This window comes from Amblyraja radiata, chromosome 11 (assembly GCF_010909765.2).
Source record: "Amblyraja radiata isolate CabotCenter1 chromosome 11, sAmbRad1.1.pri, whole genome shotgun sequence".
In the NCBI taxonomy this organism is placed as follows: domain Eukaryota; kingdom Metazoa; phylum Chordata; class Chondrichthyes; order Rajiformes; family Rajidae; genus Amblyraja; species Amblyraja radiata.
In genome coordinates this window covers 33,151,900-33,168,962 of record NC_045966.1, presented here as the reverse complement: position 1 = coordinate 33,168,962, position 17,063 = coordinate 33,151,900, and the positions used below count along the sequence as shown (strand labels likewise).

Below are 17,063 nucleotides of genomic sequence, written 5' to 3'. Positions count from 1 at the left end.
AGCATTGTGGAAGATGGCAACATGTTATTACATGTATCATTGCCTGAGTTTAAAATTGAATTTTTTATATTGTCATCTTAATTTGATGTCAATTTATGTATTTTATTCAGGATGTAACAACCTTTTGGGCTGCTGATCAAAGATTAAGTCAGCACAATCTCGATGTATAGAATACTACAGCACAAGAATGGGCCCTTCAACCCACAATGACTGTGCCGAACATGATGCCAAGACCAATTCTTATCTTCCTGCACATAATCCATATCCCTCCATTCCCTGTACATTCATGTACCTATTCAAAAGTAACTCTATGCTACTATCGTATCTGCCTCTACCACCACCCCCAGCAGGGCATTCCGGGAACTCGCCACCGTTTGTGCAGAGGGGAGTTTGGTAATATTTCTTTCACTCCAAATTGAGGTGCAGAATTTAAAAAACATAGTAGGTGGCTATTTGACCAATCATGTCTATATTGGAATCTTTGCTAATGTGACTTGGAACTATGTGGTTGTAATGATGGTATAGTGTAGTATTTGCATTTTGGTCTGCTTCAGATAGCTCTATGTAATTATTCCCCATAGCAAAGCACTCCAAATCCTTGCCATGTAACATTTCTCGTCATTTGTTTAATTTTGTGACCAGTCTTAAGTGGGTATTTGAGGAATTGCTCTGGTCACTTCCACTTTGAAATCTTAAATGGAATTAAATAGAATATTTTTCTGTCTAATTTGACTGTGGTAGCACTAGGGAAGGATTATCTAGTCAGGTCCACTACCTTTTTGTTTATTATGCATCTAGTTTCCCTTCAAAATGTTAATTGGCATTGTTTTCAAACAATGCATTTCAGATATTGGGGTAGGGTCTCAACCCAAAACATTCCATCTCTCCAGGGATGCTGCCTGTCCTGCTGAGTTGCTCCAGCATGTTGTGTATATCTTCAGTGTAAACCAGCATCTGCAGTTCCTTCCTACACATTTCAGATACTGTTGTATTTTTAATAAGCTTACTTTTTTCAGGCATCTTTTTTCACTTCCCAGTGGAATGCACTTCCCTTTTTCTGCTATCAGAATATCACTTCATTTTAAAGTTCTTTTCTTCTATATCTCTTCCCATGCAACATTTTTCAAGCAAAAAAATAACCAAATCCCAGATTCTCCATACTTTCCAAATAATTGAACATGAACTCTTGTGTCCTGGAAAGTAATTGGGAGAATATATTCTAAGCTATGATGATCATGGAGCACTGATGGGAGATTGTGATGGTCTCTGACCACCCAACTTTACTGTGAAGTCATTGTGAGAAAAGGTTTAGTTTGTGAGAAAAGTGTTGAAGAGAAGATGGAACAGTGAGAGTTAATTAAACAAAGTTATTTGACAGTTTAAAAAAAAGAATTTATTATATTTTTTATATACACATTGAAACCAGGCCGGAATGAATGAGCTATGTAAGTCCATGATAGGGATTGATATCAGGGTTCGTGACTCCTATTACTCACCCTTGTTCCCCAGCTGCCAAAATAAATTCATTGCACATAGCGGAACTGTTTGAGTCATACACACACCCTTTTTTCTGCTGCACTCCTCCATGTGCACCAACAATAACAACCTCCCTCCCCAACCTCTTTGTTTCTTTGCTCCTCAGTACATGATTTTCAATTAGTTAAAGGAACAGGCTGTGCTATAGGGTGTAGGGAAAAAAGAATCCATTATTCTGTATTCTGATTTCAAAAGGCAATGAATCGCAACAATCCAGACAAGGGAGGATCTTTTCATTTGTTAAAAAATATTCACAAGCACAATCTTTTGTTAATTCTACAGTGTTCATTGAGATTCAAGGTGAAGAAACTGCAGGCTTTTAATTAGGGTTGCTAACACCAATTGGACTTGTTCTTGGATGTTTCATTACATGACTTCCCAAATGTAATAGTCCCACTCATTCAGGTTGCCTTCCTAAACATTGTTCAAATAATTGGATGATGTTTTTTCTACTTGTCTTTGCTTTTTGGACCTTTCAGGTGATTAACCTAAACTCTCCAGAATTTAATTTCAATCCTGAATGTTTGATAAGTCAAGCATAGTTGTCCTTCCACCGCAACTTGGGCAAAATTAAGGACGATAACCCATGGGATGGGACCAAATTGATGTGGTCAGAAAGTTGATCACAAACAGCTAATTTCTTCATTTTATTGATGGTAACAATTTGAGTAACTCATATCTTGCATCACAAAAGCATTTCCCTATACTTATTCTGTGGAATCTACATTCTTTGGCTTTAATCTCCTATCTATAAAGATTGCATGAAACTTCACACATTATAACTATGGCCTGACCAATTGTACCAATGTAAAATTATTTGATTTACTCGTTTACTTTTAACCTTAATAATAAAGCTTAAAACATAGTGGATGTGTCTGTCATTATGTTTCTGCATGCAAACTCTGAAGATATTGTTCTTATCCATGACCGCTTTTCAATTAATATTTCTATTCCTCATGTTTTTATTTGAAATGTATTATTTCAAACATTTACTTTGACGTATCCTTCAACTGTTTGCGAAACATTGTATTTTGAAGGATAATTTTGAGATTTATAGTTTCTGTACAAATTATTTACATACACAAACGATAAAAGTTAACCACCCACTTTTACTAGAGTACATACTGTATGTCTGCATGTCCAACCCTTCTTTAGTTTAAGGAACACCAGTTTATTCTAATTCATATTTCCTGTCCCTCCTCAAACTTGAACTGAAGCTACACTCTTAATCAGATACCTGCTTTTTTTTAACAGGCATGTCCTGAAATTCAATCCAATCTAATTAGCTGCCTTTACCAAAAATATCCCATATTATGAATTATATGTTTTTTAAGAAAAATGGTTTGTTGCCCTAAATAAATCCATCCATTTCTAAACAATTGACATTTTATCCAAAATTTGTTGTCTGCAAATGAATCTTCACTTATGAAAATTGTACATTCATAGCTATGTTTTCTAGAAGGGAAAACAGGATTCTTATCTACCCACACAGAAGCAGAGAAACAATATAAAGGACATCACCCATATGGATCACTGGTGCCTTTAAACTTTTCCAATAAATTTATTGTTTCTAAGGGTAGTCTGTGTCAATTCTGTGCACATTGCACGAATAACTAACACTAAAAGCTAATTTTCAAAAACAAATTAAGAAGTACCTTATTTAAAGATCTTCTGTTTGTCATTTTGGAAACCACACTAGCAGTCAGCCACCTGCAACAAGGTACAGGTGCTCCAATGATCCTATTCAAAGGGAAGAGGTAGCAATGTCAAGAAATTGATTTGCAGTAGCTTTCTGGATTACTGTGCAAATGCTAAAGCAGCAAAATAAATAACACAACAGCTCTACAAATAGTTATGAGGCAAATATTCATAGAGCTCTTCCCTAAATTTGTGGAAATAATTGAGAACTTCTCCAAGAAGTTGTTGTGGCTGTGGTCTTGTAATTTGCACTTTGCTTTCGCTGGTCATGTAAAATAGTAAGATTAAACGAGAACTTACCAGTTTGAAGTTTGATCTTTATTTTATGAGGAGTAATGTTGAGGGATTACGTGAAGATCCCGCCAGTACGCATGCGTGTCAATCTTCAAAGCAACGGTGTGAAATCACAGACAACAGTTATTGAACTGAACATAGTAAGATAAGAGAACCATAATACCAGTTGATCTTTATGATAGAGGGCTGGGAGCGGAGGGCACGTAATCCCTCAACGTTACTCCTCATAAAATAAAGATCAAACTTCAAACTGGTAAGTTCTCGATTAATCTTACTATTTTACTTCGGAGTCATGTGAGTGACTACGTGAAGATTTTAAAGCTCTGTGATTTCATGCCGTGGAAAACGAGTCCAGGCGTCATACACTGCATCAGTAGGCCAATGATGAGTGAACATTAATATTGCATTCAGACATGACATTGATATAGACATGTTGATGCTATTAATGAACAATAGCGCAATAATAACCTCCCTCAACCGGGAGGAAACATACCTAACATAGAGTTGGCAAATACCCCCAATCTGGCAATGAGTTTGATCTGAATATTTGGACAGATCAATAGTTTGACCATCCTGCAGCCGCTAGGATGTGGTCTATAACCCTGCTGCTGAGGTATAGCGGTCCTGGTGGAGTGAGACTCAAAATGTCAATGTTCACTCCAGTATATGCCAGACCCATTTAATCCTCTGGAGAAGGTTTGTAGTGATTCCTTCTAATGAGGTTTATGTAACTAACAATATAGCTAGTCAGAGTCTATAAGACTCTTAAGGACCTTGACATACTGGTGTAGATGCGTGATTACACGCAACCCAAGGTCCATGGGATATGCAACATCTAGTTTGGTCTTATGTCCCTGTCTACTCTGCTTGACTAATCATGAACAAAACATGTTTATTATAGCCCACAGATATGATCATCCTATCCAGTGCAGCAATGACTGGACCCGTAGCGCTGTACTCAGCACCATGGCATAACCACTAGTAAGTGAGTTTGACCAAGGACAGGGATGTTGCTGGTGCCCATCGGCGAAGTGACGTAGCACAATGTTAACAACCCATATCTCTGCGTCCCTAGACCTGGGAGGTTTTAAGTTGATGATACCATTCATAATCTAGATGTCAGAGAGTGAGACCGAACAGAGTGGTTTATGTTCACCACAGCCCAATGATGAGGAGGTGCTTCAGGCGCAGTAAATGGAATATTAACTTAATGTTATAATCCCATAAGACTGAATTTCAAGATGTCAGTCGTTCGTGCCGAGTTAAACATAAAGAAGCATAAACAATACTTCCCATCTCCTATGAGGAATGTTGCTCTTTGATGCTATTCCTGCAATCTGCCGTGAGCACTCCCAATCTTTAGGTTTGACAACCCGAGCCGCAGGAACGGTCTCTCAGAGTCTGTAAGTCAATGAATTGATTATATCATGCAGAGGATGGTTTCAACACCACAACTGAACCAGCGTCTTTGTGTCCAGAAATAACTATGTAAGGTTTTATGCTCATTCCCCACATTAGCAGGAACCATGGGTAAATCACCCAGGCAGGCACAATGAAAAGCCGGAAGCGGGAATTTTGCATGACCCGTCCTATGAGGCCAAATGGAGGAAGACATAAAAGACCATTCCTCACTTGTGTAGCGAGAATGCACCCTTCGTCACTGATATGCCTCGTATTTTTGCTACTGGTGATTGAGCCTGGATGCAAGCATTTCGATCGTTAGTGTTCCATCGCTTCACAATGTCATTAAATACCTTGTGATTGCACATTCATTCTGTGTTGTCATTGATTTGTATGATAATACACCAGTGCTAAATGCGGTTAGGTAAAACTATCACCGGATACTTTGATTTGATTGTACCTTAGTGCTTAACATATTCCACCACCAAAGTGTATCACCTAGGACTTGTGCATGCAGATTATGCATATTCACACACCCTTTAATGCACAGAACGCACCTGGTGTCCATTGGCAGTTGATACCATGACTGAACAATTGATAACTCGTGCTAATCCCATCTGCCTCCGTAACTAGAGATGGTATTAGTAAATTCCTCATCTTTGTGGAATAGCATCAGTTTGTGAATGACTGAAGATTTACGGATGAGAGGTTTAGTGGAGCAACGCTGAATACTGTTCGTCCACCATTGTGACTTTGATAGTTTCAGCTGCGAATAGCAGATGTCTAATCTTTTGTCTCAGAGCCGAATCCCAGACAAATAGATGGATTGATTGTATTCCAATAATCAATAGTTTCAGTTGGTATCAGCTTGATTTAAATTTAACTGAACGGTTAGAACCCCAATTTATCAAATATAGCTATGTGGCTGATAGGCTAATTTAGTAAAATTCAGTATGTTCAATATCATCCAGATTGGCCATAACATTTATTTGTTAGCTCTGTGCAGTCAAAGCACTGATTGTAGTGATTTGGTAAATAATCTGGAAACTGAAGTTAGCCCATTTTGCAACGCTACTGAGTGTCTCATTGCCTCATCCAGTTAAATTTCAATTATCTCCGAACCCTGTGAGCGGAAATGATCACATGGAAGTTACTCAGAAATGTCTATACTGCACTTGCGGTTTGAGGCTGTTGACAATGATCAGTCCACATCTCCATAATTGTGAGCCTGCCTTGAAAGGCTACTCCAACCATACCTGTTGTGCAGTATAAACTAATCTTATGTTATCCCAAACCAGGGTAAATATTCAAACCAGTGTTAATATTACCAACTTGTATCCGTGACAGGAGACATCATGATGTGCCTCCTACCTTCACACCGCCGGATGGGGAACTTCCAGGAGTTGCCTCAATCAGCTTCATCCTTCCACATCCGAATGGGAGGACTTATCCAACCCGACCCAGGAGCTGCCTCAACCATGTGTGCATGATTTTTCACTTCTGCTCCTGGGAGATAGAGGAGCTCGAGTACGGGGTTGGCGCATCTTCCAGGAAGGCCGTTCTGGGCTGTGGCCTAAAAAGACCTTTGTCCTGGTTGTACGGCCTTCAAGCTTTCACCAGCTTCAGTGTATCGTGGTTTGCTAGTGGGTGCTTAGGGGTGCTGCTGCTGGAGATGTGAGGTCTTGCGTGATGATGTGGCCTTCATGAACCCAACGGCCCTTGTCAAGCTTCTTGACTTGTTTCATCAGGTTGCCCAAATGGCAGTATCCCCCTGATAGCTGTTCACTGCAGGGACACTGAGCGAAATACAGTTCCCTGGTGCTGGGTATTTGGTAGTTGTTATTCACAGCCTTCTCCTACTGCTGGTTGTGTTGTTCCTGCACCCCGAGCACACTTGTGGTATCTTCAGCCAAACCCCTGTCTTCAGAGTCAGCCCAGAAGTGACTCCTAATGCTCCCCTCTGTCGAGGGAGATGCATTATGCAGCCCTCGATAAGGTGCTGCCATGGGCGTCCTAGGACCCCCATGGTGACTAGAACTCCATATACCGGAGCATGTCACATTGGAGCATCAGCTCCATCAACCGCTCCATGCGGGATATGCGATCATAGTCACTCCCGCCGGCAGTGAGTCTTCACAGCCCGACTCGTCCGAGTCTTCGGGCCTGTCCGACTTCTGCTTGGCCTTCCTGCCAGTCTGTGGCGTCGATTCCGACTGTGCAGATGCCAGGTCAGAGACTGCTGATCAATAGCGATCCAGGTGCAGCCTACCACTGCTGACTGCCCGCAATTCCGCGGTCCTCCTCAGTCAGTCTGGATGCGGTCCATTCCTGTAACATTCTCATAAAATAGCACAAAACAACCTTTGAGTTAGGATTTTACCTGCATGTCCTGTTTTAAACCTTCTGCTGCAGGGGCAACACTCCTCCCGAGCCTGGTCTCCTGGTCTTAGTTGTTGCAGCTGGGGTTCCCTCTGTGGTCCTTGTTGAAAGGCTTCCATTGTCGGGTATTTCTCCCCCGAGCTTTACCTCCGTGGTCCCTATAGCAGGGCTTTTCCGCGATGTTCTCCTGTCGGGGTTTACCCCCCCGGCACCAATATGAAGCCGCTGGTTCCACCGCCAGCGGCTCGGTAGGCGAATCCACCGCCGCCCGCTCCCCGCGTTCCGCGGTCTCCCGAGCGGGTTCTCCACCTATATGAAGCTGCTGGCTCCACCACCAGCGGCTCGAAAGGCGAATCCACCTTCACTCGCTACCCGCATTCTGCGGTCTCCCGAGCGACTTGGTCCGTGGGCAGGCATCCCCGTGACCGAGGTTCCCTGGAAGTTCGTGACTGGGGTCCCCCCTAGTCCCGACTTTGCCCCGGACTTTTAGCAGGACCTCTAAGTGGAGGTCCCTGCAAGAAGATGAAAAACCTGAAAAAGTTTTTTAAAAACTTACCTCAGGTCTGTTGCTGGCAGGAGAACCACGTCCATCCTGCCAGTCGTCACGCAATGCGATAGACGATATGACACGCATGCGTACTGGCGGGGTCTTCACGTAGTCACTCACGTGACTCCGAAGTAAAATGATATTTAAGTCGACTATATGGAAGTTTCTGTTGGACTTGATTTTGGTAAATGCTGTGTGGATGGTAACAAGTTTATTTACGCAGCTGAATCTCAAGACTTGGCACATGCAATACGGAAAAGAAATCTGATGACTGGTAGGGATTGCACAGCCTTAATTGCAAACCTCACCAGAAAAAAATACAACCAAATGTAGATATGTGGAGGTTTCGGGGTTCCATTGAACTGCTGATGAGCCTGTTTTAATGGCAACATAATCTGTACCTATTTTTTGATGGCTCAATAAAATTAAAAGAACAAATAAATAAATAAATAAATAAATAGATAAACAGATAAATAAATAACTGAATAAAGTTTTTTTTTTTAAAGCTAAATATTGGAAATTCCAGGTGTTGAACGTTTGTTTTTTTTTATAACCTTCTTATGATCTATATCGGCTCATGAAACTCTTCACAATGGTGGTTCACATACCAAAATCTTTCCTCTATTGCCCATTATTCTTTGTGAGTATTGGAACTCCAAATAGCTGTAAGTGAAATGGCATTAGATTTGCAATATTCCTACATATTTATTTCTTCCTTCATTTCATTTGTGTTCCATAGCCTGAATGTGAACCAACTTACTGTTACACACTTACTGTCAACTTCCTGTTGTACCGGCACATGCTTCCTTCCGTTGCTTGTCACAAACACATATACAGTATTTTTAAGGTAGACAAAAATGCTGGAGAAACTCAGCTGGTGAGACAGCATCTATGGAGCGAAGGAAATTGGCAACGTTTCAGGTCGAAACCCTTCTTCAGACTGATGTGAGGGTTTGGGGGGGGGGGGGGCGGGAAGAAGAAAGGAAGAGGTGGAGCCAGTGGGCTGAGGGAGAGCTGAGGAGGGGAGGAGAAAGTAGGGACTACCTGAAATTAGAGAAGTCAATGTTCACACCTCTGGGGTGCAAACTGCCCAAGCGAAATATGAGGTGCTGCTCCTCCAATTTATGGTGGTCCTCCCTCTGGCCATGGATGAGGCCCAGGACAGAAAGGTCGGATTCGTAATGGGAGGGGGAGTTGAAGTGCTGAGCCACCGGGAAGCTTGACATGAGTGTTACTATGCTTTCTTGATTGACTGGGGAAAGCATCGCATTTGTGCATGATCCATCTTTGGCTAAAGTACTAGTTTCTTGCGCACTTCTCTCAGATATTGCTTACTAACAATTTAAGGAGAGAGTCCTGGAATATCTGCCTTGTTCAATAGAGGAATCCTAACCACCCATACCATTGAATCCACGCTGAATGAGAACTGCCATCTCACAAAGATTAGATACAAATTCGAGGAAGTTTTCTGCATTGACAATTCAGTCAAATTTACTCCACAACCATAGTACCTGATTAATTTCAACTGCCCTGGAGCACTGAAACACCATAGAATTTGTGTGCGTATTTTTCAATCTTCCTTTCATATCGTAGGATAATGGGGTGTGAAGGAAAATATATTTTTGTTGGTCAGAAAATGTTGTGGTTCTCACAGGTGAGGGATGATTGAACTGGACTTTCTGCTCTCATCTCTTTGAAGCAGCTGCTAACTTTCATGAGTTTTGATGTTTCCACATGCAATATTTAAGATTATGTAATATACAGTAGCTTAATTTTTGTACACGTTAGACTCGTGTCACAATTGGATTTCCAAGTTAATACTTTGTGAGAATATAAATTAATAAAACCAAAACAGATCTTTGAACTCAAACAAAGAAACATTTAAAACATAATCGTGAAATTGACATGCACTTCAAACTGAAATTAGTTTGCTCAGTGGGTTTGTACCATGCTGTCAAATGATTTATTACTTGTCATTTATGATCTAACAGAGGTTCAAGAATGAACTCAATGGCATATCAATGCTGTGATGCCAGATGTTTCAACCATTGCCAACAAAAGGACTTCAACCTTAATTACATCATCAAAAAATCTCTCTTCTGGTAAGGATGAAACTAAACTAATGAGAAGGCAGTTTAAATGGTGACTGAACTTCTTGTGATGGCATCGAATAGCATTAGCAGTCACCCGTTGACAAAATTGCTGGCTCTCTGGCTGGGATATTGCACAAAATAAGATTTTTTGAAATGTTAAACTATAAAGTTATAAAGCATTAAGATGTTTCAAGATGAACTACATCTTATTTGTTGTTGAGAAAACTTCCTAACCCACATCCCAAAGTTCTAGTGTTCCCAATAACAATGACAATGAATAGAATGTTAAGTTTTTCCCCACAGCTTGTAAGATTCACTAATTTTCAATCTATCCTCAGGTACCTGCTCACTGCAGCCCATCAGCAGCTGTTGCAGAAGTCTCTATTCAATGTTGTTTTCCACGGAGATATGAGCACATGCTGTGGTGGAGAGGAGGAGGTTAAAGAAGGCCTGAAATAAGGTTTTTGAGATTATGCTGCGGGCAATTATTGTTCCTTTTTCGAGCTACCATTGCCCATGGGTAATCTTTTTGTTCTTGGAAAATGTTGAACAGATGAAGGTGTAAGAAGCTTGAGTATAGAAGCTGGGATGTAATGTTAAAATTGTACAAGGCATTGATGAGACCAAATCTGGAGCATGGTGTACAATTTTGGTCGCCCAATTATAGGAAGGATGTCAACAAAATAGAGAGAGTGCAGAGGAGATTTACTAGAATGTTGCCTGGGTTTTAACAACTAAGTTACAGAGATAGGTTGAATAAGTTAGGTCTTTATTCTCTGGAGCGCAGAAGGTTAAGGGGAGCCTTGATAGAGGTCTTTAAAATGATGAGCGGGATAGACAGAGTTGATGTGATCAAGCTTTTCCCTTTGAGAATAGGGAAGATTCAAACAAGAGGACATGACTTCAGAATTAAGGGACAGAAGTTTAGGGGTAACATGAGGGGGAACTTCTTTACTCAGAGAGTGGTAGCGGTGTGGAATGAGCTTCCAGTGGAAGTGGTGGCGGCAGGTTCGTTGGTATCATTTAAAAATAAATTGGATAGGCATATGGATGAGAAGGGAATGGAGGGTTATGGTATGAGTGCAGGCAGGTGTGACTAAGGGAAAAAAGTTGTTCGGCACGGACTTGTAGGGCCGAGATGGCCTGTTTCCAGTGCTGTAATTGTTATATGGTTATATGGTTATATGGTAAACTACTTGCAAAAGTGGTCAATTGAAAGGACTTAAATTTTCAATTTCTCGAACATATAATTTCAGAAACACAGAAGTGTCATCATTCCCAGCACATAATTTAATGTCAAGGAAACATCGAAAGATAGAAAATAGGTGCAGCAGTAGGCCATTCAGCCATTCAGCCATTCGAGCCATTCAATATGATCATGGCTGATCATCCAAAATCAGTACCCCGTTCCTGCATTTTCCCCATATCCCTTTATTCCGTTAGCCCCTAAGAGCTATATCTAATTCTCTCTTGAAAATATCCAGTGAATTGGCCTCCACTGCCTTCAGTGGCAGAGAATTCTACAGATTCACAACTGTGTTCGCAAAAGTGTTCAATTGCAAGGCCCTTGATTTTCAATAACTTCTAGAACATATAATTTCAGAAACATAGAAGTGTCATCATTCCCACCTTCCCTCATAATTTAATGTCAAGGAATATCACTTTTTCAAATACTTTAGTGAAATCCCACTACATTCTCATGCTTTCAGTCTCTGCATACGTTGACTGAACTCTGCAAGTTTTCTCTGAGATGAGAAAAATCATTATTCAATTCTCTTCCTTGATGACCCAAACTGCACACTACTCTTCTGACATGTTTCATCAAACTCCATCAGTATCGTTGCATCTTGACTGGACAACAATTGTGACATTTACTTCCATGGAAAGTTCTTTCTCCCAGCCACCTTTTTTCCTCCCAGATATCCCTTCTGTGTGTGGTCATGAGCCAGAGATTTCCATAAGTCAGTTGGGATCCTATGTTTCATAAAGGAGGCTTTGAGCACATCCTTGAATCTTTTGTTTGTATTCTTGGTAATATCTTCCCATAACAGAGATCAGAATAGAGTACCTGCATTTGTAATCTAAGTTTGGATATGCAAACAATGTGAAGTGCCCAATGGAACCAATTCCATGCACCTAGGGCCTTAAAATTAGAGATGTCGGCCTGAGATAGTTTGCTTACCCTTTTTGTGAATTTATAAGATTTCGCAGAAATAATGTTTTTCAATTGTTGAGATAGGTAGCCCAGGTCTCAGAAGATTAAAGAAAGGAAGGGAACACTGCTGCCCATAGACTAATAAGTTTGAGCCATGTCATTGGTTTTAATCTTTTTTCTCTAACAACCAAATGCCACAAAGACAGTTGAAAATTGGTAACTCTACCAACCTGTTGATAGCATGTCACTTTTTGCATATTGATTAAGTCTATTACAGAAGAAGTTACTTCCTCTGCAGGTGTATTGCAAATTGCATTGAATATGCTCAATTGCATGTTGTTTGCATGGAGTATATGGATGATTCTACTCTCTTGTCCCCATTTTGAGAGGTAGCTGCTGAGCAGTTTAGCAGTCTGAGAAACGACTACTGGAGTTTTCAACAAAACTTTATTCGAAAGCTCAAGTTGCAGCATACAGGTTAATCAGACACGTCTGCCCACATCAGTGATCAGCGCTGAACTAACGCACGCAAAGGAAAAACGCGCGAAAACAACAGCCCCTCCCGAGTCACTTGACTGCGGCTTCCGAACGCCGGGTTCGATATCTGCGTGCGCTACAGCAGTCTCTTTTTGGACTTTGATTATAAGAAATTGCATTATGCAACACGAATAGAGTGGTGGAGGACATTTTTTATTTTGTGGATGTCTAGTATGCAGTCTCTTCTCTCGTACATTTAGTAAAATGAGTCGACAGTGCTTTGGAGTATGGCCTCTGCGGGTACAGAAACTAAATAGCTGTCTTTATGACTGAGGTTGGAATGTCTCCTATTCCAGTTTGGAGGAAAAGAAAGTTGAAAGATTTCTCATTTTCCTGTAGATTAACATCAATCCAATAGGGGAATTCGAATGTGAGGATATTGCGGGGGAAATAACGATTGAGAAGAGGGTTGGAGTGATGACACTGTCTTGCTTGTGCCCACTCTGGTTTAGGATTGAGTGAAATTATTATGTAGCATAAAACTGAGACAAATTTCTGAAGGAAACCAAATTTGAGGATTCTCCACAATCCCTCTCAATTGAAGTCAATGGCTTTTGTATAGTGGATAGTTTATAGCTTTTTGCATTTGTTGTAATCCTTGCTTCCCCTTTCTCTCCGTCCTTCTCCCACCCTAGTTCGCCGACTAGTTTCATTGTCCTTCTGATTAATGTTACCGATTGTATGCCTCGTCACCTTCCCCTCAGCTAACAATGAACCATTCTACATTTCCTAACCATTGTCTGCTTTGATCCCTCCCTATCTCTAGATTCCCCAGCCCCTCAGTCTGAAGAAGGGTCTCGACCCATGCCTTTTCTCCACAGATGCTGCCTCCAGCATTCCTTCCACTGCCAATTTACAACGGTTTGCAGACAATAGACCCGAGACTCAGCGCTCCCGCGCAAACCTTCGGAAGCACCTTGAAGGTAAGGCAGTGATATTACTGCCTAAATACTGTGACGAGTAATATCTATCTTCGTTGTGGTTCTGGATCCTGGTGAAGGGTCAGGAACCAAAGATCTTATAGCGGAGCAAGATAGGCTACTCCTGCGAAATGCAATGGACTGACGTGTAGTACGCTATGGAGGGGATCATGGGCATTTTTCCACGCCCATTTTAGTAACCTGAGCCTACCTGACCCGACCCGACTCGCAGTGTAATCAATGTTGTGGGGCAACAGTTTGTGTGGGTTAGATTCATAAATCTGTCAGTTCATACTTCTTGTCAACAATAACATTTGATTCTGGTAATTGTCTTTTTTTAATGTTTTTTAAATCATTTCTTTTTAAATGGTTCACAAGCAGTGTTTGAGTTGATTTTGTAGTAACCGGAACCGACCCGCAAGGTGATTGACATTGCGGAACTTTTTGTGCGTGATATAGGGTTAGATTCATAATTCTGTTAGTTCATAATTCTGTTAATTCTTGTTAAAGAATAAAATGTTTATAAACACACATACATGAAAATTATATAAATGTATATAATCATATAACACACACAATTATATTTCTTCTGATCCAATAATGAACTTTATTTCAGACTAGACAAGGGACATTAAATAAGAAACATTGTAAATAAGAAACATTGTAAACCTCCCCGCAACTTCACACACACTAGGCCTTATCCCCCCCGGCACTCCCTCGCTGCCCCCTCACTACAATGTCTCCCCCCCCCCCCCCCCCCCCCCCCCTCCCCCCCTCCTATGCCCCTCTCCCCGCACTCTCTCTCCCCGCTGCCCCGGGCCGCGCACTCCCTCTCCCCGCACTCTCTCTCCCCGCTACCCCAGGCCCCACACTCCCAGGCCCCACTCCCAGGCCCCACACTCCCTCTCCCCGCACTCTCTCTCCCCGCTGCCCCGGGCCCCGCACTCCTTCTCCCCGCTGCCCCGGGCCCCGCACTCCCTTCTCCCCCGGGCCCCGCACTCTCTCTCCTCGCTGCCCCGGGCCCCACACTCCTTCTCCTCGCTGCCCCGGGCCCCGCACTCCTTCTCCCCGCTGCGGATCCAATCTTTGGCCGGAAGCAAGGGGGCGGAGCAAAATGGCGGAACAAGATGGCGGGGGCAGGTTGCTAAAATGAGTCATAAAATCGCCCATGAATCCGCCCATGAGCGTACTACACGTTTGCGTGAGAGTAACCCATCTTGCTCCGCTATAGGATCTTTGTCAAGAACTGCAATTCCCGGCATGCCACAGCTTTTTGCGTCGACTGGCTGAATGGGCGGAAGCGAAGGGAGGATTTCCGTCGAGCGGTTTGTGCGCAATCACTGGGAGGATTCGGGGGTGAAGGAGCAGGTGAGTTGTGGTGAGCGGCTGTTGGGGGCTCAGGGCGATTGTGGCGCTCGCTGCGTTCCGGCACCTTGACCGTTCGGTTCAGGCCTCTGGGGGGAATGTCGCCTACGACTGGACGCGGTGGTGACAGGCGGCCCCCGCATGTCAAGTGTGGTCAGTCTCGGTGTTTTCCCTTCACAACCGGGCCGGGAACTCTGAAGAAGGGTCTCGACCTGGAACGTCACCCATTCCTTCTCTCCAGAGATGCTGCCTGTCCCGCTGAGTTACTCCAGCATTTTGTGTCTACCTCCGGCAGCTCATAACCCCTGGCTTGAACACTACCTCGACCCCCGCCCGAACCTGCAGCGCAGTTCCAGAATCTTCTATTTTTATCTCGCTGTCTTGGCTGGATTGTCACCACTTCTCCCAACAGGGTCGTAGGTCTCCTTTAACATTTAAAGCTGATAGCAACCGAAGTCTCGCTTCTTCCTGGATGCTTCCCTAGAATAACAGTCCAAACACAGTGATTTGGATTAGGCCTGGGAACAAATGCCAGTTTACCAGGCGAGGCACGAAATACAGTGAAATGAACCGCTACACTTTTGTAACCTCTGTACAGTGACGACCTCGCAAGTGCGTGATCGATTTTTGTTTACAAGTTACCATATTGTTGTTTGGGACTATTAGTTTATGGCAGCAAATTTAACGCCCAGTAGAATCAAAATCTTGTAGATGCTGGAAATCTGAAACGAATAAGGAAAGTGAAACTACTTGGCTGGTGAAGCAGCTACGGGAGTGAGACTCTGTGGAGTGTTTCAGCATTGTGCAATCATAAAATAGAAAGATAAATGGAATCTTCTCAAAATATTTTCAGTAATAGTTTTTACATCTCTTGTAGGCTTCATACAAAAACTTTACAATTTAAAGTGTAGTCAGGGTTTCAGTGCATTTAACACATCTTCCTAAATTGTGCTACCAGTAATGCAATGTTGATTGGATCTGGTTAATAATTTCATTTGGGAGATAGGTTTTAGCTATTACTTTTTAAAATAATATACTTTGACATGATGCCATCACAGACCTGTGATAGCAGTTGATAACTTAGTTTAATGCACATTATAAAACATGACCTTTTAATAGCTCTTGAACAAAAGTTGATATCTATATGCACCCCTGCAAAACTGACTTTTTCAAAAATGATTTCTGTGTATTTCAACAATTATAGGAGACAGTATGAGTTAACAGAAAGAAAGATTCACTTGCTGTTGAAATGTTTTTTTGCTTGTTGAAAAATGATATTGTGAACAGTTTCAAGAATGTTTCTATTATTTGAGTGTAGTTACATTTTCAATTATTCTACCTTTCAGGTTCAGAGCTACATTGAATATGTTATTGAGCAATATAATTGGTTATTGTGACCTTCGTTTTCCTTTCTAATTTAAGAAATTTGACTTGCAAATGGATAGAGAATCAGAAGAGAGAAAGATTCTTGAAAAACTGGGGACTTGTTTAAACATTTCAGTTGATGAGACAGAGAAGCAGAATGTATTTGCTGACCAATTAAGTTGCAAAACAACTTCGTGCATGCTATCCACGGTGGATAGTGATGTTTCGGGAGCCGATGGTAATGTTGAGAAGCCACAATTAGATAATAGTGCTAATGATCAAGAGTTAGCAGAAGAACATTTCTTTGAATGCAAAGAATCACTTGAGACTGATGGATTTGCAGACGTGGAAGAAGATGAGACAAATGGGGAACAAGAGAATGATTCTGAAATAAAGGAAACCAAGAAGCTTGAATTTGATGAAGAATATTTGCGAGAATTGGAAAAAGATCTGCCTGAAGAAGAGAAAAAGGTAAGCAATGTGACTTTCCTTATATCATGGCAAGATTTGTTTTGGATTTGAATTTGTTTTTTAAAGCCTGTGATTGTCTTCTGCATTTTGCATTGAAGTACTGAATCAAAATCTAACTGATAACTAAGCTTTCGTTTCTGAGTATCAAATAGGCCAATTAATAACCTAAAAAACCCGCACGTCTTTGGAGTGTGGGAGGACATCAGAGCACCCAGAGGCAACCCATGCAGCCATGGGAAGAACATGCAAACTACACACAGCACCCGAGGTCAAGATTGAGCCCGTAACCCTGGTGCTGTGAG

The 17,063-nt window shown here is 41.8% G+C and overlaps 1 protein-coding gene across 4 annotated transcripts in view; it reads left to right on the top strand.

The window, feature by feature from the left end:
- Positions 1–14,860: 14,860 nt before the first annotated feature.
- The window catches only part of ttc1 (tetratricopeptide repeat domain 1), a 42,779-nt gene continuing 40,576 nt past the window's right edge, over positions 14,861–17,063 (top strand). The window contains exons 1-2 of one of the 4 annotated variants that reach the window (XM_033029659.1): positions 14,861–14,928; positions 16,348–16,761. In XM_033029659.1, coding sequence (XP_032885550.1) covers positions 16,363–16,761 — 399 coding nt within the window. In that variant the 5' untranslated portion in view covers positions 14,861–14,928; positions 16,348–16,362. Of the gene's footprint in view, positions 14,939–15,353; positions 15,538–16,271; positions 16,762–17,063 lie in introns of those variants that run through there. The other 3 variants (XM_033029658.1, XM_033029661.1, XM_033029660.1) reach the window with 3 other exon arrangements.